At 47.5% G+C, this 23,548-nt stretch overlaps 1 protein-coding gene across 1 annotated transcript in view; it reads left to right on the top strand.

The window, feature by feature from the left end:
• The window catches only part of zdhhc17 (zinc finger DHHC-type palmitoyltransferase 17), a 53,383-nt gene extending 29,835 nt beyond the window's left edge, over positions 1-23,548 (top strand). Inside the window, exons 9-17 of the mRNA XM_065021396.1 lie at positions 402-544; positions 6,645-6,747; positions 14,163-14,285; positions 15,920-15,982; positions 16,088-16,181; positions 17,033-17,116; positions 19,560-19,717; positions 19,976-20,070; positions 20,679-23,548. Coding sequence (XP_064877468.1) covers positions 402-544; positions 6,645-6,747; positions 14,163-14,285; positions 15,920-15,982; positions 16,088-16,181; positions 17,033-17,116; positions 19,560-19,717; positions 19,976-20,070; positions 20,679-20,817 — 1,002 coding nt within the window. The 3' untranslated portion in view covers positions 20,818-23,548. The remainder of the gene's footprint in view (positions 1-401; positions 545-6,644; positions 6,748-14,162; positions 14,286-15,919; positions 15,983-16,087; positions 16,182-17,032; positions 17,117-19,559; positions 19,718-19,975; positions 20,071-20,678) is intronic.

The following is a 23,548-nucleotide window of genomic DNA, read 5'->3' as shown; positions in this document are numbered from 1 at the left end:
ACACTAGTCACCCAGCCAAGCTCTGACACTAGTCACCCAGCCACTCTATGACACTAGTCACCCAGCCACGCTCTGACACTAGTCACCCAGCCACTCTATGACACTAGTCACCCAGCCACTCTATGACACTAGTCACCCAGCCACTCTATGACACTAGTCACCCAGCCACTCTATGACACTAGTCACCCAGCCACTCTATGACACTAGTCACCCAGCCACTCTATGACACTAGTCACCCAGCCACTCTATGACACTAGTCACCCAGCCACTCTATGACACTAGTCACCCAGCCACTTTATTTGACACTAGTCAATAAGCCATTGTCTGTACAGTGCATCACTAGCCTTCACCTCAGCCTCCTCTTCCTCTCATCCTTCCCTCTATCTCTGGTCCTCTCCCAGGAGTTCAGACAGAAGATCATGTTGGGGACCCCCTTCCTGGTGATCTGGCTGGTGGGCTTCATCGCTGACCTGGACATCGACTCCTGGCTCCTCAAGGGCCTCATGTACTGTGGCGTGTGGGTCACTGTGCAGTTCCTCTCCAAGTACGTCACACACACACACATCCCACTAGGTTAGGGCTGGGTTTATTTCTCTGTAAACCTGAGACATCCCAGCAGGTTAGGGCTGGGTTTATTTCTCTGTAAACCTGAGACATCCCAGCAGGTTAGGGCTGGGTTTATTTCTCTGTAAACCTGAGACATCCCACTAGGTTAGGGTCATTTCTCCTAAACCTGAGACATCCCACAGGTTAGGGCTGGGTTTATTTCTCTGTAAACCTGAGACATCCCAACAGGTTAGGGCTGGGTTTATTTCTCTGTAAACCTGAGACATCCCAACAGGTTAGGGCTGGGTTTATTTCTCTGTAAACCTGAGACATCCCACAGGTTAGGGCTGGGTCTGTAAACCTGAGACATCCCCAGGTTAGGGCTGGGTTTATTTCTCTGTACACCTGAGACTCTGTAAACCTGAGACATCCCAGTTTATTTCTCAGGTTAGGGCTGGGTTTACTGTCACCCAGCCACTCTGTGACAGAGACATCCCAGCAGGTTAGGGCTGGGTTTATTTCTCTGTAAACCTGAGACATCCCAGCAGGTTAGGCTGGGTTTATTGACACTCTGTAAACCTGAGACATCCCACAGGTTGGCCAGTTTATTTCTCTGAAACCTGAGACATCCCAGCCAGGTTATGACACTTTCACTCAGTAAACCTGAGACATCCCAGCAGGTTAGGGCTCTGTAAACCTGAGACATCCCAACAGGTTAGGGCTGGGTTTATTTCTCTGTAAACCTGAGACATCCCAGCCAGGTTAGGCTGGGTTTATTTCTCTGTAAACCTGAGACATCCCAGCAGGTTAGGCTGGGTTTATTTCTCTGTAAACCTGAGACATCCCAACAGGTTAGGGCTGGGTTTATTTCTCTGAAACCTGAGACATCCCAGCCAGGTTAGGGCTGGGTTTATTTCTCTGTAAACCTGAGACATCCCAACAGGTTAGGCTGGGTTTATTTGACACCTGAGACATCCCAACAGGTTAGGGCTGGGTTTATTTCTCTGTAAACCTGAGACATCCCAACAGGTTAGGGCTGGGTTTATTTCTCTGTAAACCTGAGACATCCCAGCCAGGTTGAGGGCTGGGTTTATTTCTCTGTAAACCTGAGACATCCCACAGGTTAGGGCTGGGTTTATTTCACTGTAAACCTGAGACATCCCAGCAGGTTAGGCTGGGTTTATTTCTAACACCTAGACATCCCAAGGTTAGGGCTGGGTTTATTTCTCTGTAAACCTGAGACATCCCAGCCAGGTTAGGGCTGGGTTTATTTCTCTGTAAACCTGAGACATCCCAGCAGGTTAGGGCTGGGTTTATTTCTCTGTAAACCTGAGACATCCCAGCAGGTTAGGCTGGGTTTATTTCTCTGTAAACCTGAGACATCCCAGCAGGTTAGGGCTGGGTTTATTTCTCTGTAAACCTGAGACATCCCACAGGTTAGGGCTGGGTTTATTTCTCTGTAAACCTGAGACATCCCAGCCAGGTTAGGGCTGGGTTTATTTCTCTGTAAACCTGAGACATCCCAACAGGTTAGGGCTGGGTTTATTTCTCTGTAAACCTGAGACATCCCAACAGGTTAGGGCTGGGTTTATTTCTCTGTACCTGAGACATCCCCAGGTTAGGGCTGGGTTTATTTCTTAACCTGAGACATCCCACAGGTTAGGGCTGGGTTTATTTCTCTGTAAACCTGAGACATCCCAACAGGTTAGGGCTGGGTTTATTTCTCTGTAAACCTGAGACATCCCAACAGGTTAGGGCTGGGGTTAGACTCCCACAGGTTAGGGCTTATTTCTCTGTAAACCTGAGACATCCCAACAGGTTAGGGCTGGGTTTATTTCTCTGTAAACCTGAGACATCCCAGCAGGTTAGGGCTGGGTTTATTTCTCTGTAAACCTGAGACATCCCAGCCAGGTTAGGGCTGGGTTTATTTCTCTGTAAACCTGAGACATCCCAGCAGGTTAGGGCTGGGTTTATTTCTCTGTAAACCTGAGACATCCCAGCAGGTTAGGGCTGGGTTTATTTCTCTGTAAACCTGAGACATCCCAGCAGGTTAGGGCTGGGTTTATTTCTCTGTAAACCTGAGACATCCCAGCAGGTTAGGGCTGGGTTTATTTCTCTGTAAACCTGAGACATCCCAGCAGGTTAGGGCTGGGTTTATTTCTCTGTAAACCTGAGACATCCCATCCCAGGTTAGGGCTGGGTTTATTTCTCTGTAAACCTGAGACATCCCAGCAGGTTAGGGCTGGGTTTATTTCTCTGTAAACCTGAGACATCCCAGCAGGTTAGGGCTGGGTTTATTTCTCTGTAAACCTGAGACATCCCAGCAGGTTAGGGCTGGGTTTATTTCTCTGTAAACCTGAGACATCCCAGCAGGTTAGGGCTGGGTTTATTTCTCTGTAAACCTGAGACATCCCAGCAGGTTAGGGCTGGGTTTATTTCTCTGTAAACCTGAGACATCCCAACAGGTTAGGGCTGGGTTTATTTCTCTGTAAACCTGAGACATCCCAGTAGGTTAGGGCTGGGTTTATTTCTCTGTAAACCTGAGACATCCCAGCAGGTTAGGGCTGGGTTTATTTCTCTGTAAACCTGAGACATCCCAGCAGGTTAGGGCTGGGTTTATTTCTCTGTAAACCTGAGACATCCCAGCAGGTTAGGGCTGGGTTTATTTCTCTGTAAACCTGAGACATCCCAACAGGTTAGGGCTGGGTTTATTTCTCTGTAAACCTGAGACATCCCAGCAGGTTAGGGCTGGGTTTATTTCTCTGTAAACCTGAGACATCCCAGCAGGTTAGGGCTGGGTTTATTTCTCTGTAAACCTGAGACATCCCCAGGTTGGCTGGGTTTACATAAACCCCAGTAGGTTAGAGCTGGGTTTATTTCTCTGTAAACCTGAGACATCCCAGTAGGTTAGGGCTGGGTTTATTTCTCTGTAAACCTGAGACATCCCAGTAGGTTAGGGCTGGGTTTATTTCTCTGTAAACCTGAGACATCCAACAGGTTAGGGCTGGGTTTATTTCTCTCTAAACCTGAGACATCCCAACAGGTTAGGGCTGGGTTTATTTCTCTGTAAACCTGAGACATCCCAGCAGGTTAGGGCTGGGTTTATTTCTCTGTAAACCTGAGACATCCAACAGGTTAGGGCTGGGTTTATTTCTCTGTAAACCTGAGACATCCCAGCAGGTTAGGGCTGGGTTTATTTCTCTGTAAACCTGAGACATCCCAGCAGGTTAGGGCTGGGTTTATTTCTCTGTAAACCTGAGACATCCCAGCAGGTTAGGGCTGGGTTTATTTCTCTGTAAACCTGAGACATCCCAGCAGGTTAGGGCTGGGTTTATTTCTCTGTAAACCTGAGACATCCCAACAGGTTAGGGCTGGGTTTATTTCTCTGTAAACCTGAGACATCCCAGTAGGTTAGGGCTGGGTTTATTTCTCTGTAAACCTGAGACATCCCAACAGGTTAGGGCTGGGTTTATTTCTCTGTAAACCTGAGACATCCCAGCAGGTTAGGCTGGGTTTATTTCTCTGTAAACCTGAGACATCCCAACAGGTTAGGGCTGGGTTTATTTCTCTGTAAACCTGAGACATCCCAGCAGGTTAGGGCTGGGTTTATTTCTCTGTAAACCTGAGACATCCCAACAGGTTAGGGCTGGGTTTATTTCTCTGTAAACCTGAGACATCCCAACAGGTTAGGGCTGGGTTTATTTCTCTGTAAACCTGAGACATCCCAGTTAGGTTAGGGCTGGGTTTATTTCTCTGTAAACCTGAGACATCCCAACAGGTTAGGGCTGGGTTTATTTCTCTGTAAACCTGAGACATCCCAACAGGTTAGGGCTGGGTTTATTTCTCTGTAAACCTGAGACATCCCAGCAGGTTAGGGCTGGGTTTATTTCTCTGTAAACCTGAGACATCCCAGCAGGTTAGGGCTGGGTTTATTTCTCTGTAAACCTGAGACATCCCAGCAGGTTAGGGCTGGGTTTATTTCTCTGTAAACCTGAGACATCCCAACAGGTTAGGGCTGGGTTTATTTCTCTGTAAACCTGAGACATCCCAACAGGTTAGGGCTGGGTTTATTTCTCTGTAAACCTGAGACATCCCAACAGGTTAGGGCTGGGTTTATTTCTCTGTAAACCTGAGACATCCCAGCAGGTTAGGGCTGGGTTTATTTCTCTGTAAACCTGAGACATCCCAGTAGGTTAGGGCTGGGTTTATTTCTCTGTAAACCTGAGACATCCCAACAGGTTAGGGCTGGGTTTATTTCTCTGTAAACCTGAGACATCCCAGCAGGTTAGGGCTGGGTTTATTTCTCTGTAAACCTGAGACATCCCAGCAGGTTAGGGCTGGGTTTATTTCTCTGTAAACCTGAGACATCCCAGCAGGTTAGGGCTGGGTTTATTTCTCTGTAAACCTGAGACATCCCAACAGGTTAGGGCTGGGTTTATTTCTCTGTAAACCTGAGACATCCCAGTAGGTTAGGGCTGGGTTTATTTCTCTGTAAACCTGAGACATCCCAGCATGTTAAGGCTGGGTTTATTTCTCTGTAAACCTGAGACATCCCAGCATGTTAGGGCTGGGTTTATTTCTCTGTAAACCTGAGACATCCCAGCAGGTTATCCCAACAGGTTAGGGCTGGGTTTATTTCTCTGTAAACCTGAGACATCCCAGCAGGTTAGGGCTGGGTTTATTTCTCTGTAAACCTGAGACATCCCAGCAGGTTAGGGCTGGGTTTATTTCTCTGTAAACCTGAGACATCCCAGCAGGTTAGGGCTGGGTTTATTTCTCTGTAAACCTGAGACATCCCAACAGGTTAGGGCTGGGTTTATTTCTCTGTAAACCTGAGACATCCCCAGGTTAGGGCTGGGTTTATTTCTCTGTAAACCTGAGACATTAGGTTAGGGCTGGGTTTATTTCTCTGTAAACCTGAGACATCCCAGTAGGTTAGGGCTGGGTTTATTTCTCTGTAAACCTGAGACATCCCAGCAGGTTAGGGCTGGGTTTATTTCTCTGTAAACCTGAGACATCCCAACAGGTTAGGGCTGGGTTTATTTCTCTGTAAACCTGAGACATCCCAACAGGTTAGGGCTGGGTTTATTTCTCTTAAACCTGAGACATCCCAGCAGGTTAGGGCTTTCTCTGTAAACCTGAGACATCCCAGACATCCAACAGGTTAGGGCTGGGTTTATTTCTCTGTAAACCTGAGACATCAGGTTAGTTTATTTCTCTGTAAACCTGAGACATAGGGCTGGGTTTATTTCTCTGTAAACCTGAGACATCCCAGTAGGTTAGGGCTGGGTTTATTTCTCTGTAAACCTGAGACATCCCAACAGGTTAGGGCTGGGTTTATTTCTCTGTAAACCTGAGACATCCCAGCAGGTTAGGGCTGGGTTTATTTCTCTGTAAACCTGAGACATCCCAACAGGTTAGGGCTGGGTTTATTTCTCTGTAAACCTGAGACATCCCAACAGGTTAGGGCTGGGTTTATTTCTCTGTAAACCTGAGACATCCCAACAGGTTAGGGCTGGGTTTATTTCTCTGTAAACCTGAGACATCCCAGTAGGTTAGGGCTGGGTTTATTTCTCTGTAAACCTGAGACATCCAACAGGTTAGGGCTGGGTTTATTTCTCTGTAAACCTGAGACATCCCAGTAGGTTAGGGCTGGGTTTATTTCTCTGTAAACCTGAGACATCCCAACAGGTTAGGGCTGGGTTTATTTCTCTGTAAACCTGAGACATCCCAGTAGGTTAGGGCTGGGTTTATTTCTCTGTAAACCTGAGACATCCCAGTAGGTTAGGGCTGGGTTTATTTCTCTGTAAACCTGAGACATCCCAGTAGGTTAGGGCTGGGTTGGGTTTTCTCTGTAAACCTGAGACATCCCAGTAGGTTAGGGCTGGGTTTATTTCTCTGTAAACCTGAGACATCCCAGTAGGTTAGGGCTGGGTTTATTTCTCTGTAAACCTGAGACATCCCAGTAGGTTAGGGCTGGGTTTATTTCTCTATCTGGTTGACTTTGATATGCAGCTCTAAGGGTTTTGTGGACTGTGAGATGTGATGTTGTTTACTGCTGAGTTCTAACAGCCCCTCCCTCCGTCCCGCCTCCTCAGGTCTTTCTTTGACCACTCCATGCACAGCGCCCTGCCCCTGGGAATCTACCTGGCAACCAAGTTCTGGATGTATGTGACCTGGTTCTACTGGTTCTGGATTGATATCCTTTACAATAAGTGTCTCCTGGTTTCCTCTGCCTTTTCTCATTCCAACCATGATACATCAGTGAGCTGATGTGCTGTACAAGGACCTTTCATTCACAGCGCCACCTGGCAAGACAGCTGTGTGTGTCAATATTCACCTCTTAACAATCAATTCTTTCATCAGGGAGGGAGGTGGCTTCTGGGAATTGATGGGTTTTGACTGAGAGCAAAAGTGTATGAATATCTCCCCTGTGGCTATTGGTCGATTAGAGTGTCAGTCAAACTGCAGCCTATTCCAAACAGACAGATGGGCTTTCCCTTCTTCCATCTGGAACCCCTCTGGTCATGATTACCCACAGTGCACTGGAGTGTGAGGCCAGCTAAAGAGCATTGGCCTGCCTCTCAGACTACAGTGCAGAGAGCATCATATCACCCTCAAGGGTTCTTTACTGTTGTGTACAATTTCTGGCCCACAAGACAATGCAAATGTTTCAGTTGGCGGCAGACTCATTATTTTTATATGCTAAACACCATTGCATTTGCGTCACAGTTTACATCAGAGGCACTTGTGATGCAACCATACTGGTTGTTTTGAGTTGGTTGATTATGACAAGAGGCCGGACAATTTCTGTGGTAACTTGGATCAAAAAGTCATATAATGCCCCCCCTCCCCCGGATCCTTTTCAGAGGCTTGTGAAGTAACATTGCAAGACACTATCTCCTCTGGATCTATTCCCATATAGTTCACTTCCCCTGCAAACTGCACTGATTCTCTCACAGACGGTGAAGAGGTGAGGGGAACTGTTGTCCTCGGTGCTCTGGGATGCTGAATAAAGCTGGGCTCGCTCTTTGCTATATGAATAGTCCCCTGTCCAGATAAGACAGGTGGACAGTGAAGAGGTGAGGGGAACTGTTGTCCTCGGTGCTCTGGGATGCTGAATAAAACTGGGCTCGCTCTTTGCTATATGAATAGTCCCCTGTCCAGATAAGACAGGTGGATGGTGAAGAGGTGAGGGGAACTGTTGTCCTCGGTGCTCTGGGATGCTGAATAAAGCTGGGCTCGCTCTTTGCTATATGAATAGTCCCCTGTCCAGATAAGAGGTATCACTGAACTCGGTGTGCTTTCAGCTCTGTGTGGAGACAGTCTTTAATGAATACTGAGTGTTAAGATGTGCACAACACTGTTGAGGGTGCAGCACAGCTGACTGAGTCAGACCCGATGAAGTGACTTGTGGGATCAATGTGTTTCTGTAGCTCCAGTCGCTTTTTGGTCATGGAAAATTCCCTTCCCGGGTCTGAAACTGCTGAATGCCCCATTTAAAGTCAGGAGGGTTGGTCTCTTATCTGCCTCATTTGACTGCTGATGGGAGAGGAGTGTTTCTTCAGTCCATTTCATCTGCATGATGTTGCTTGTTTCCTTGGATCTGCTGCTCTGCTCCCCGTCTACCTCTCTGTCAATCGCTTGTAACCTCTCCTGCTTTTTCAACAGGGCCTGTCTTGTTACCAGTTTCCCTCTGGTTACAATTTTTTGTCTTTCATGGGAACATTGATCTGTGAGAGTTCACATAAGCCACCACTATGAGTGTAAGTGAAATTCACACCTGTACACAGGTCCTCTCTTGTGTGATGCAGCTTTGAGATGTAATAGTCAGGCAGGTTTTTCCAGTCTCACCTCTTGCCCAACAGCCAATCAGCCCATTGAGATGTCCTCTTCAATGCCTCTTATCTCATTGTTGTAGGGCTGTTCTATCCAAAGAATATCTACGTCCACATAGTCACTGTTAACAGTAGCCTGTACCTCATTGTGTAGTGAAAACTGGCAGCTCAGAACAGTAGACGGCTACAACAAGGGATGACTGGATTCCTAAATGGAGTCGGGTGAAGTTGACGCTAGACGCTGATCTTGAGTCAGTTGAGCATTTTCCCCACTAATGGTTAAGATCAGGGGAGGGGAAGCTGATCCTACATCATCTGTGCCTAGGGCAAACTACACCCCGGAGCAACCTCCAGCAGTCCCTCTTCACTCCAGTCCATCTGTGCCTAGGGCAAACTACACCCCGGAGCGTTCACAACCTCCAGCAGTCCCTCTTCACTCCAGTCCATCTGTGCCTAGGGCAAACTACACCCCGGAGCGTTCACAACCTCCAGCAGTCCCTCTTCACTCCAGTCCATCTGTGCCTAGGGCAAACTACACCCCGGAGCGTTCACAACCTCCAGCAGTCCCTCTTCACTCCAGTCCATCTGTGCCTAGGGCAAACTACACCCCGGAGCTTTCACAACCTCCAGCAGTCCCTCTTCACTGCAGTCCAACTGTGCCTCTTTGGGAAGTGGTGTTATGTAACTGAGGTGGTAACCTTGCCTGAGACCTGAAGACTCGCATTAGCTCTCTGAGTTAATGCCTTGGCTGTAGCTCAGCGGGCTAGCACAGTCTTGGCTCGCACAGTAGACCGAGGTCCGTACCCAGTTGGTCACATGTAGTCTCAATGTCTGATTGTTGTGATCTGGGTTGAATCTGATACAGCCGCGGTTGTATGGTAGTTTTGTGTTGGTTGTGTTGTGGTGGTTGTGGTGCGGTGGTTGTACGGTAGTTTTGTTGTGGTGCGGTTGTGGTGGTTGTACGGTAGTTTTGTGGTGGTTGTGCGGTGGTGGTTGTATGGTAGTTTTGTGGTGGTTGTATGGTAGTTTTGTGGTGGTTGTGCGGTGGTGGTGGTGTGGTGGTTGTGAGGCAGTCATGCGACGTCTCTGCAATAGTAATCAGTGGAGGCGGCCTGGCCTTTGTCTAGGCTTTGTGTCCTCATTGACTTCCAGGTGTGGGCTTGGTATCTCTGACTCTGTCTATGTCTGGTTTTCAAAGTCTGCTACTGCAGACTGGTTATCCTTTAAAACCAGATCAAGTGTCGTTGGCGGAGCCCCAAGCGGTTGCCTTTTCAGCCCCAGCACGCATTTTCTTCTACATGGGACTCAAAGGAGAAAAGCTTTTCTCCTTAAAGTAGTTACAAGTACTGGGTCACCTCCACAGTTTTATTGTTACTGAAATAGTAGGAGACTGGGGGAGGAGGAGAGAGTAGAAGTCTATTAGTAGGAGACTGGGGGAGGAGAGAGTAGAAGTCTATTAGTAGGAGACTGGGGGAGGAGAGAGTAGAAGTCTATTAGTAGGAGACTGGGGGAGGAGGAGAGAGTAGAAGTCTATTAGTAGGAGACTGGGGGAGGAGGAGAGAGTAGAAGTCTATTAGTAGGAGACTGGGGGAGGAGAGAGTAGAAGTCTATTAGTAGGAGACTGGAGGAGGAGGAGAGAGTAGAAGTCTATTAGTAGGAGACTGGAGGAGGAGGAGAGAGTAGAAGTCTATTAGTAGGAGACTGGAGGAGGAGGAGAGAGTAGAAGTCTATTAGTAGGAGACTGGGGGAGGAGAGAGTAGAAGTCTATTAGTAGGAGACTGGAGGAGAGAGTAGAAGTCTATTAGTAGGAGACTGGGGGAGGAGGAGAGTAGAAGTCTATTAGTAGGAGACTGGGGGAGGAGAAGAGAGTAGAAGTCTATTAGTAGGAGACTGGGGGAGGAGGAGAGAGTAGAAGTCTATTAGTAGGAGACTGGGGGAGGAGGAGAGAGTAGAAGTCTATTAGTAGGAGACTGGAGGAGGAGGAGAAGAGAGTAGAAGTCTATTAGTAGGAGACTGGAGGAGGAGGAGAAGAGAGTAGAAGTCTATTAGTAGGAGACTGGAGGAGGAGGAGAAGAGAGTAGAAGTCTATTAGTAGGAGACTGGAGGAGGAGGAGAAGAGAGTAGAAGTCTATTAGTAGGAGACTGGAGGAGGAGAAGAGAGTAGAAGTCTATTAGTAGGAGACTGGAGGAGGAGAGAGTAGAAGTCTATTAGTAGGAGACTGGGGGAGGAGGAGAGAGTAGAAGTCTATTAGTAGGAGACTGGGGGAGGAGAGAGTAGAAGTCTATTAGTAGGAGACTGGGGGAGGAGGAGAGAGTAGAAGTCTATTAGTAGGAGACTGGAGGAGGAGGAGAAGAGAGTAGAAGTCTATTAGTAGGAGACTGGAGGAGAAGAGAGTAGAAGTCTATTAGTAGGAGACTGGAGGAGGAGGAGAGAGTATAAGTCTATTAGTAGGAGACTGGAGGAGGAGGAGAAGAGAGTAGAAGTCTATTAGTAGGAGACTGGGGGAGGAGGAGAGAGTAGAAGTCTATTAGTAGGAGACTGGAGGAGGAGGAGAAGAGAGTAGAAGTCTATTAGTAGGAGACTGGGGGAGGAGAGAGTAGAAGTCTATTAGTAGGAGACTGGAGGAGGAGGAGAAGAGAGTAGAAGTCTATTAGTAGGAGACTGGAGGAGGAGGAGAAGAGAGTAGAAGTCTATTAGTAGGAGACTGGAGGAGGAGGAGAGAGTAGAAGTCTATTAGTAGGAGACTGGAGGAGGAGGAGAGAGTAGAAGTCTATTAGTAGGAGACTGGAGGAGGAGGAGATAGTATAAGTCTATTAGTCGGAGACTGGAGGAGGAAGAGATAGTATAAGTCTATTAGTAGGAGACTGGAGGAGGAGGAGGAGAGAGTAGAAGTCTATTAGTAGGAGACTGGAGGAGGAGGAGGAGAGAGTAGAAGTCTATTAGTAGGAGACTGGAGGAGGAGGAGAAGAGAGTAGAAGTCTATTAGTATGAGACTGGAGGAGGAGGAGATAGTATAAGTCTATTAGTCGGAGACTGAGCTGGTCCTGTGATGTGTTCTTTTAGGAGGACATTCAATCTTCAGCGACACCCTGACTACCCCACCCTGCACCACACTGTATAGAGGTGTAGGGGGAAGTTGCCCCGAGATGCTGATCTCGAGTCAGTTTTGAAATGTCCATATTAATGGATAAGGTTAGGATTGTGGGAGGGACAGCTGATCCTAGATCTGTACCTAGGAGAAATTTCACCCCGGAGCTGTATGGACACTGTCAACACCATTAGTCTCCTTAAATCAGCATGCTTGATAAATTCTTGGCGTGACCCTTTTGTTTGGCCCATCTTGTGTAACACCCCTTCTCCTAAGCCATTCCAAAGACTAATAGCTGCTACGGGGAGGGCGTACACAACAAGGCCTCAAGGGAAACATTGAAGCGTCGTCCATATGAGAATCTCCATCGATCACTGTAAGAATTACTGGCAGTATCACGGCCCATTGATTTAGTGAGGCGATAAGGACTTCCATGTATGAATCCCTAGTGTCACCCTGTTCCCTTTGTAGTGCACTACTTTCTATGGAAATCCACTATGTTCCTCTACACTATATGGGGATTAATAGGGTTCCATTTGGGATGCAGCCCCACATAGTTAATTTGAAGTGTTTATCTTATGAAGTAGCTAGATAGACCTACAGAGGAAGAGGTAATTAAAGCGCCCAGACTTCTTTTGGTGATAATTATACAGATTTATGACCTCATTCAGCTTTTAGAGACTGAAAGCACTGTAGAGTATGGCTGAGAACCAAATGCCACCCTAGGTCCTATGTAGGGCTCTGGAGAGGCCATAGGGCTCCGAGTTTCCTTCCTGGAATCTAGTTGTTTGTCATGCCGTGACTTCACTCCACCCCCACTATAATTGAGGAAATCCTTCTTTACGTTACCAGCCCACAGATGTCCTTGTGTCCCACTAACTCTTCTCCCCCACACACACACACACCCTAATCACTAGATGGCCCACAGATGTCCTTGTGTCCCACTAACTCTTCCCCCCCATCACACACACACCCTAATCACTAGATGGCCCACAGATGTCCTTGTGTTCCACTAACTCTTCTCCCCCCCACACACACACACACACACACCTAATCACTAGATGGCCCACAGATGTCCTTGTGTCCCAGTAACTCTTCTCCCCCCACACACACACACACCCTAATCACTAGATGGCCCACAGATGTTCTTGTGTTCCACTAACTCTTCCCCCCCCACACACACACACCCTAATCACTAGATGGCCCACAGATGTCCTTGTGTCCCACTAACTCTTCTCCCCCACACACACACACCCTAATCACTAGATGGCCCACAGATGTCCTTGTGTTCCACTAACTCTTCTCCCCCACACACACACACACACCTAATCACTAGATGGCCCACAGATGTCCTCTCTCCCCCCCACACACACACACCCTAATCACTAGATGGCCCACATATGTCCTTGTGTTCCACTAACTCTTCTCCCCCCACACACACACACACCCTAATCACTAGATGGCCATAGAGACTTGAAACGGCTCAAGTCAATAATTAATGTTTTCAAGCCAACTCCATAATCTAAAGTTTATTTAGTCAGTCAATCAGATATGTTTCTCTCATGTATAGAATCAACATTCTAACTCCACACTGTGGGAGATGTGTTAATGTGTGGTTAAAATGCACAGAGAAATGCCAGTAGACCTTGGGTGTAGGCATTTCCTAAATACAGGAATACATTGTATGCAAATACAATTCTGAAGCTGTAATTCCTTTCATCTGTAGTTCCTGATTAAATGACTACAGGCCCTGTGAAAAGTAAACTTGGGTTCTAGATACAAGAGATTGTATGGCTCAACATTGGCATTTTAGGGTTAAGCCTGACCACTCCCTTTGGTTAGACTCACTCCGTTGCGTTTCCTGTGCAAATGATGACGCGTGTCTGAGAGACTCGACTCTGGTTGGGTGAGAGTATGAGTCAAGCTTCCACTGAGCTGCTTTCCTCATAGGCTGGAGTGGGCGGAGGGCGAGTCTTTTTTGCGTCCCTAATGGCACCCTATTCCCTTTATAGTGCTCTATTTTAGACCAGGGCCCATAGGACTCTGGCCGATGTAGTGCATTACGTAGAAAATAGGGTGCCATTTGGGACACACACTCTGTCTGGATGATGTCACTATGGCTTGTCAGAGCCAGCACAGCCGTCTAGGTCCAATGCAGCTGTTTTTAACTTTGTCAAATAATTTCTGTGTAACAATTATGTACCTTATGTGATTGTTTTTCAAAAATAAATGTCAAGAAGAATAGATGGCATCATAACAAATAGTAATTTCTCAAGCAAGAATATTGTAAAGACTGTCTGGGAGCAGTCTGAGTAGGGAAAACTGAAAACTACCTGTTATTGGCAAAGAGCTGTGGAACTCTTTCTTATTGGTCTATTGCCCAAGTTAGCACCTTTTGATGTTACCAGGCAAGCCAAAACACCATCACGCCAAAGCAGGCTGAAGTTTCAGGCAGTCTTTTCAAACAGCCCTTACACTACAACGGCATTATCATAATTTTCATTATTTCACAGTATTATTCAACCTCATAGTGTGGAAGTATATAAAAAGCATTTTCTGTCTGACCTTGTCCAGACGCCTGACAGGATGGGAAACCAATATATCATTGTGTTATTTGGGTGAACTATCCCTTTAAGAGCTGTAGTCACCTTTCAGCCAATCAGCCGTCCTCCTTAACTCCTCTGTACATCTCCCGTTTGCCACCGTCCACCTGCCTTTCCTCCTGAACAGTGTCTGTCTGTTCTACAACTTCGGCAAGTCCTGGAAATCAGACCCCGGGATCATCAAAGCCTCAGAGGAGCAGAAGAAAAAGGTAAACGCTGGCACTACCCATGACGCTGGCACTACCCATGACGCTGGCACTACCCATGACGCTGGCACTACCCATGACGCTGGCACTACCCATGACGCTGGCACTACCCATGACGCTGGCACTACCCATGACGCTGGCACTACCCATGACTGACGCTGGCACTACCCATGACTGACGCTGGCACTACCCATGACTGACGCTGGCACTACCCATGACGCTGGCACTACCCATGACGCTGGCACTAGCCATGACGCTGGCACTAGCCATGACGCTGGCACTAGCCATGACGCTGGCACTAGCCATGACGCTGGCACTAGCCATGACGCTGGCACTACCCATGACGCGGGCACTACCCATGACGCGGGTACTACCCATGACGCGGGTACTACCCACGCTGTACTACCTGACGCGGGTACTACCCATGACGCGGGTACTACCCATGACGCGGGTACTACCCATGACGCGGGCACTACCCATGACGCTGGTACTACCCATGACGCTGGCACTACCCATGACGCTGGCACTAGCCATGACGCTGGCACTAGCCATGACGCTGGCACTACCCATGACGCGGGCACTACCCATGACGCGGGCACTACCCATGACGCGGGCACTACCCATGGCGCGGGCACTACCCATGACGCGGGCACTACCCATGACGCTGGCACTACTAACCAACGCATCACCATTTTGTTATGAAATGGCAAGTAGAGTTGGCTGAGGTTGCCCATAGACACTGATCTTGGGTCAGTTTAACCTTTTTCCAACTGATGGTTAGGGTTGGGGAAGCTGATCCTAGATCTGTACCTAAGGGAAACCACCCCCGGAGCATGAGAAGTGCCTGAGTTGAGAATTTGATTAGAGAGCTGGGCACATTGCACCATTGTTTTTTTACGAATCAAGAGTAGTACACTATATGGGGAATAGGATGTAATTTGTGACACACAATGTTCAACCCAGTGGCCCAGTGCTGGAGGCATCCACTCTCTCCCCACAGCTCTGGGAGTCGTCTCTCATTAGCACACACTGATGGAGTAGTAGGGTATCCAGCTCTTTACTGACCCCAGCTCAATCCCCATTTTGTGGGATTGATGAGAGGGCTCTGTAGCATCGTTAGTGCTCTGTAGTGTTAACCAGAGCCCGGTCCACTGGTCTGGGCATTGCCCCCATCGTTAGTGCTCTGTAGTGTTAACCAGAACCTGGTCCACTGGTCTGGGCATTGCCCCCATCGTTAGTGCTCTGTAGTGTTAACCAGAGCCTGGTCCACTGGTCTGGGCATTGCCCCCATCGTTAGTGCTCTGTAGTGTTAACCAGAACCTGGTCCACTGGTCTGGGCATTGCCCCCATCGTTAGTGCTCTGTAGTGTTAACCAGAACCTGGTCCACTGGTCTGGGCATTGCCCCCATCGTTAGTGCTCTGTAGTGTTAACCAGAGCCTGGTCCACTGGTCTGGGCATTGCCCCCATCGTTAGTGCTCTGTAGTGTTAACCAGAGCCTGGTCCACTGGTCTGGGCATTGCCCCCATCGTTAGTGCTCTGTAGTGTTAACCAGAGCCCGGTCCACTGGTTAACACCTCTCTCTCTCTCACCTCTCTCTCTCACATCTCCCTCTCACCTCTCTCTGTCACATCTCCAGACTATTGTTGAACTGGCGGAGACAGGAAGCCTGGATCTCAGCATATTCTGCAGTACTTGTTTGGTAAAGAAATTACTTAATTGTATTATGTACTGAAGTGTTTTGCATGGTTTGGGTTTAACGTTGTCATTCTGTCAAGCCCCAATACATTTGTATTTGTCCACACAGATAAGGAAGCCCATCCGGTCCAAACACTGTGCCGTGTGCAACCGCTGTATCGCCAAGTTCGACCACCACTGCCCTTGGGTGGGCAACTGTGTCGGTATGTGTAACACCAGCAGCAGTTTTTAGCTTAGCAACAACCCATAGCCCAGCAACCGGAGTTAGTTCACCTGATAGTCATTTATGTCCACAGAATTCCAGCCTAAGAAGCAGCACATGGTTCTTTAAGAAAAATAAACAAGCTGACACCCATATGAATTCATTAGCTGTTCTGGCAGAATATAGAAAGGTGCGTGCGTGTGTGTGTGTGTGCGCGCGCACGCTGCCCAGCTCTATTAGCCGTGAAGCAGCAGCTGCCTGTTTTTCCCTCGACTGTTTGGACTTCCAGACAGACGGCCTCATGAACAGCTGACACGTGTCCAGACATGTCTGCCTGTAAACTTTGAGATGGAAGGAAGGGGGTCCTAAAGCGTCCATGCTGTCCCCTAAGAGCCTGACAGGATGGAGCTTGCCTTTCAGACAGGCAGCGACCTAGACGCACTACCAGTTACTCCCTAGAGGTCCACAGTGTGTTGGCCAGGTGCCCCCCCCCTCACATCCTTTAGTCCAAACAGTGACTGGCAGCAGACCCACACACCTGCTCATGTATCTGAGTATGACCCAACGAGCCGACTGACAGATCTGACAACTACTTGGCCTCCTTCAATCCTACTGTACTCTCTTTCTCCTTCTCTCTCTCTACGTCTCTCATTTGTCTTGACCTGGAGAGGAGCCAGGAGGACAGTGAGGGAGGGGATGAGGACAGTGAGGGAGGGGATGAGGACAGTGAGGGAGGGGATGAGGACAGTGAGGGAGGGGATGAGGACAGTGAGGGAGGGGATGAGGAATGTGAGGGACCAGACAGATGAGGCTTAACTCCCCCTCTCACTTTTCTCATTGTGCGGTCAACAGGAAGTGGGAATCATCGCTACTTCATGGGTTACCTGTTCTTCCTGCTCTGCATGATCAGCTGGATGATCTACGGCTGTATCTGCTGTGAGTGGACCACCCCAACCCACCACACCTCATTCTAGTTACACCACCCTACCACACCTCATTCTAGTTACACCACCCCTCATTCTAGTTACACCACCCCTCATTCTAGTTACACCACCCCACCACACCTCATTCTAGTTACACCACCCCACCACACCTCATTCTAGTTACACCACCCCACCACACCTCATTCTAGTTACACCACCCCACCACACCTCATTCTAGTTACACCACTCCACCACACCTCATTCTAGTTACACACCACCACACCTCTCATTCTAGTTACACCACACCACCACACCTCTCATTCTAGTTACACCACACCACCACACCTCTCATTCTAGTTACACCACACCACCACACCTCTCATTCTAGTTACACCACCACACCTCTCATTCTAGTTACACCACACCACCACACCTCTCATTCTAGTTACACCACACCACCACACCTCTCATTCTAGTTACACCACACCACCACACCCTCATTCTAGTTACACCACACCACCACACTCTCATTCATTCTAGTTACACCACACCACCACACCTCATTCACCACCACACCTCTCATTCTAGTTACACCACACCACCACACCTCTCATTCTAGTTATACCACACCACCACACCTCTCATTCTAGTTACACCACACCTCTCATTCTAGTTATACCACACCACCACACCTCTCATTCTAGTTACACCACACCACCACACCTCTCATTCTAGTTACCACACCACACCTCTCATTCCACACCACCACACCTCTCATTCTAGTTACACCACACCACCACACCTCTCATTCTAGTTATACCACACCACCACACCTCTCATTCTAGTTATACCACACCACCACACCTCTCATTCTAGTTATACCACACCACCACACCTCTCATTCTAGTTACACCACACCACCACACCTCTCATTCTAGTTACACCACACCACTAGTTACACCACCACCACCACACTCATTCTAGTTACACCACACCACCACACCTCTCATTCTAGTTACACCACACCACCACACCTCTCATTCTAGTTACACCACACCACCACACCTCTCATTCTAGTTACACCACACCTCTCATTCTAGTTACACCACACCACCACACCTCTCATTCTAGTTACACCACACCACCACACCTCTCATTCTAGTTACACCACACCACCACACCTCTCATTCTAGTTACACCACACCACCACACCTCTCATTCTAGTTACACCACACCACCACACCTCTCATTCTAGTTACACCACACCACCACACCTCTCATTCTAGTTACACCACACCACCACACCTCTCATTCTAGTTACACCACACCACCACACCCTCATTCTAGTTACACCACCACACCTCATTCTAGTCACACCTCATTCTAGTTACACCATCACACCTCATTCTAGTTTCACCTCATTCTAGTTACACCACCACACCTCATTCTAGTTTCACCTCATTCTAGTTCACCTCATTCTAGTTACACCTCATTCTAGTTACACCATCACACCTCATTCTAGTTACACCATCACACCTCATTCTAGTTACACCATCACACCTCATTCTAGTCACACCTCATTCTAGTTACACCATCACACCTCATTCTAGTTACACCACCACACCTGTCATTAAAGTTACACACCATGATGTCTTTATAATTCTACAGCTGTTAACAACCTAGCTGTATACAGGATGTTTGGCTGCACCTCTGCCCAGTCATGTGAAATCCATAGATTTGGCCTTTATGAATTTATTTCATTTGACTGATTCTCTTCTATGAACTGTAACTCAGTAAAGTCTTTGAAATGGTTAGATAACAAAATAACATCTCTATTGGTTATGGTACACCACATTTTGGTTACTACTTTCATTTGTCCATTAATCCAGTTATTTGTGCTGTTATTTCATTTCTATAAACTTGTAATATAACTCTTTCAGTCATAGGTTGACAAAGTAATCACTCATACATTTGTCAATCAGACTGCGGGATCAGGTTTAATCGTCAGTCCTTCTCCTTCACCCTAGGGTTCTTCCCTAACCTTTCTGCCCCTCTACCCAGACTGGAGGATCAGGTTTAATCGTCAGTCCTTCTCCTTCACCCTAGGGTTCTTCCCTAACCTCTCTGCCCCTCTACCCAGACTGGAGGATCAGGTTTAATCGTCAGTCCTTCTCCTTCACCCTTGGGTTCTTCCCTAACCTCTCTGCCCCTCTACCCAGACTGGAGGATCAGGTTTAATCGTCAGTCCTTCTCCTTCACCCTAGGGTTCTTCCCTAACCTCTCTGCCCCTCTACCCAGACTGGAGGATCAGGTTTAATCGTCAGTCCTTCTCCTTCACCCTAGGGTTCTTCCCTAACCTCTCTGCCCCTCTACCCAGACTGGAGGATCAGGTTTAATCGTCAGTCCTTCTCTATCACCCTAGGGTTCTTCCCTAACCTCTCTGCCCCTCTACCCAGACTGGAGGATCCACTGCGCCACCAACTACACCAAGGATGGTTTCTGGCTGTACCTGACGCAGATCGCCTCCTGCTCTCCCTGGATGTTCTGGATGTTCCTCAACAGTGTGTTCCACTTCATGTGGGTGGCTGTGCTGATCATGTGCCAGCTCTACCAGGTTAGAGAGACCATTGATTGGTTGTATGTTTAACCTGCATTTAGCCAGGTGAGATACGTAAAGTAAGCCTGGTCCCAGCTAGAACGACCCATAGGACAGGAGCATCCTGTTTAGAATCAGAATTGTCCATGGGATGCATTTATATCCTTGACCCTCATCTTGACCTTTTGTTGTGATGCCATAGATGGGTCCATTTGATTTATTTTGTACAACTATTTGTGACATTGTGTTCTACGCGTGTGCCCGCCCCTCTTCCAGATTGCTGGTCTGGGAATCACCACAAACGAGAGGATGAACGCCAGGAGATACAAGCACTTTAAAGTAACGGCCACTTCCATCGAGAGCCCCTTCAAGTGAGTACTAGCCCTCCCTTCAGGAGCCTCTGCCAATCCGTGTCCTCCTACCCAGAAATACTGACCTGATCCTGGGTCAGTACAGGACAATGTTGCCTTTTAATGTTTTTTATTCCCTCAATATTGACTGTTCCGGTTATGGTAACAATGGGTACATTCTGGTGCCTACTTAAAGGGATGGTTCATCCAATCTACGGGCCCGTTTCCCAGGCACAGATGAAGCCTAGTGCAGGACTAAAAAGCATGCTCAATGGAGATCTGTTGAAAGTGTTTTATAGTCCAGCACTAGGCCTAATCTGTGTCTGGGGAAACGGGCCCTACATGTTTGGGTGAAATGAATGTTACCTTGAGTTGTCTATGTAGGCCAGTACTGACATAATCCACGATAATCCGTTGTTTACTATTGCTACAGGCAGTAGCTAGCATGATTTAGCATCGTCCCCCGAATTCCCATTTGTTAATATTCCCCTGATATTAGCAAAGCTGCTACCTACCAAAACTTCACCTGATGCACATGGTGTACTACTTGTATCAATGGATACCTAACACATGAAGAAGTAGTTATTAGGTCATGATGTCAACATTTTAATTTCTCTCCCTCTCCGTAGTCATGGGTGTGTACGGAACCTCATAGACTTCTTTGAGATCCGCTGCTGTGGCCTGATCCGGCCCAAGGCGATAGACTGGACCACACAGTACACAATCGAGTACGACCAGACGTCCGGGTCGGGCTACCAGCTGGTGTAGACGAGAAGAGAGGAGAGGTGGAGCGACTGTGTCTAGAAGAGGAGGACGGGGTTCCCCAGGGTTCAGTATCGGAGCCAGGCTGTTCTCTGGAGCACTCCCCTCAGACCTCCTTCCTCACCCATTCAGACTGAGAAAACCAGCCAGGAACTAGCATGCTGTTACAGGACACCACCATAAGACCAACACCTACTACTAGTCTGTATGAAACCACCTCCATTACTGTACCCACCACCACCTCCGAGCCCCTCCTGGGGGACCTTCTCCTCTGTTCCCCCCCCGTCTCTCCTGCCCATGGACGGTGCACCGCTGCCAGACGCGGCAGGGAGAGAGGCAGAGGGAGGAGGAGAAAAGAGAATATAAAAAAAACTAAAATAAGGAATCTTTATTTGTTTGCTGTACTAGAGTCATTATGCTGCGGTGAAGGCAGTACGGTTGACGGCAGTATCATTTTTTCCCTTTAAATTTCACACATCCATTTTTTTTATCGTCCATCTTGCCCTGCAGATTTTTTTTTTTTATTGTTGCTCAAAACTCTATTGTTCCTTTTAGAACTGTGGTGGCTAGGGAGACTGGGGAAGGAAGGCCTTTTAAGGAAGAAATTGGTTGTTAAGCAGGATTTGATAAGGGATGGTTACTATGGCATGGTCATGTACCATTGTTCAAGTCACCCTGAGGATTGCTTAGAATTGCCAAAGTTGTCAGTATGTCATAAAATGGCATTTGCAATTGTTGGGGGGGGGGGGGTCTGTTCCCAGTGGTCTCTTTCACAAGGTATTGAAGGTGCAGATAGGAGCGACATCCTACTTATAATGTGATGCAAGCATATTTATTTTAACTCTATTTATAGATCAAATGATGTTATAGTATCATCTTATTTTAAATGTGTTTTTTTTATCAAGAAAACATCAGCTACAAATTGTATATGGATGTCTGACATGGTGCCCTGAGACCTTCACTAGAAAAATCGGCACACACACACTACAAGAGTAGTGTTAGTGAGAGATCAACTAGAGTCAGGGGAAGATGAGGCCATTCCATCCCAGACTGAATGGATGGTTCTGGGAGTTTACAAGAAAGGTTCATTCCAAGTGTGATTTCTTTTGTTTGTCTGCCTATGACAATGCACTGATCACCTTTTTGTTTCCGGTCTCGCCGTTACTGAAGAAATACAGGCGTACTCCCGACAAACAATTCAATGTTTACCGATTGACGGAGCTCGGGCCCAATGAGAGAAAGGTATATAGCCCGAGACCTGCCCCTTCTTCTGGGTTCTCATCTGTTATTGCTCATTACATTTCCCGCTAGTCGTCTCTACGCAGCAGCAGCGCAAGGACGGACTGAAATGTCAAATATGTCCATCTGTACATAAACAATCTTGTTTTCTTCGTGACTGATTTTATTTTGTCAGTTGAAGCTGCTCCTTTTTAAACGTTGATTTCATCCAACCAAATGGAAAAGAGAACTCCCCGATTATAATCCAACTGTATGACTGTAGCTTTTAGTGATGTCCGACACTGCTGTCTAAAGGCATTTTAACCCTGCAAACTACACTGCATGTGTGATGCTTGGACATTGGGCTGTCGCCATACTGTTGACCCCCCCCATCCAAGCTGCCCAGTGATAGCCATGTGTCTGTATATAGTGAATGTTCAGTATTTACAAGTACTTTCTTCGGTATGTTCGCTTTTGTTTTTTAAATCCAGTGTGTATCTTCAGTGCAAGTCCTCCTTCTCGGTCTGCAGACACAGATATCAAGTCTGGTCCAACCTGCCGAAGTGTAATATTAATGTTCCATGCTGGTGGTTGGATTATACTGGAAGTAAAGGTTTTTTCTATGTCATATTGCTGGGTTTGTTACACCACTGGATGCAAGAGAAATAATGACAGTATTTTTTTCTAAACTGTAATCCAGGATAACAGAGGTATGAAGCATGGGTTTAGACATGGCATCCCCTTATGATGTAAGAGCACGGGACGCACCATTGAGGCGATCTCCATTTTTGAAGTACATTTTCTACTTTAATCAGTTGGCAAACTGCCACCTGGAGTGGGTTGTTTGAATGCCAAGGTTGGCGATTTACCACCACCTGCAGGTATGGGGTGTTTGCCCACGAGTATAATTCATTGGTGGTGACCTGGATGGAATTATACGACCCTTCGTTAACTACTTCAAAATGGTGAAAGTCCTCAATGGTGCTGCCTGTGCTAAAACAGGCTTTTGGGAACTAGAGTCCTGTGTGGTATTAAAAGGTATATCTTGTGTGGTCATGTCTACATCAGTGAGGGACACAGTGGATCATTTTGCAGGCTCACCTACTGCTGCCGAAATCTAAAAGGAGCTCAGCGGTCATCATAAACAACCTACAGGTATAGAGCTCATCCAGGTTCTGTTTCGGTTCCAGAGAAATATTCACACTAGCCTGAGTGCCACTGTTTGTACACATGCCAATTCCTTGTCACCCATTGTCATGCCAAACATGTTTGACTTGACAATGAGGAATGGAGTTGTCAAGAGCACAAACGGATCTGGGATCAGGCTTTTCACACCGGCTCTTCCAACAAATGTCATTTTCCCCCCCAGCTGCCACCATGTGAAAAGCACATGATCATCTACAGTGCCTCTCCGCCTTCTTCAGGACATCACCGTAACCCTGCTTCAGATGTTAATATATTGGGCATGGTTCAATTTTAATGGCTTTAATAATAAAATACATTCAAATGTGAAAATACA

Source organism: Oncorhynchus nerka, linkage group LG8 (assembly GCF_034236695.1).
Source record: "Oncorhynchus nerka isolate Pitt River linkage group LG8, Oner_Uvic_2.0, whole genome shotgun sequence".
NCBI lineage: Eukaryota > Metazoa > Chordata > Actinopteri > Salmoniformes > Salmonidae > Oncorhynchus > Oncorhynchus nerka.
This window is presented reverse-complemented; position numbering and strand designations above follow the sequence as displayed.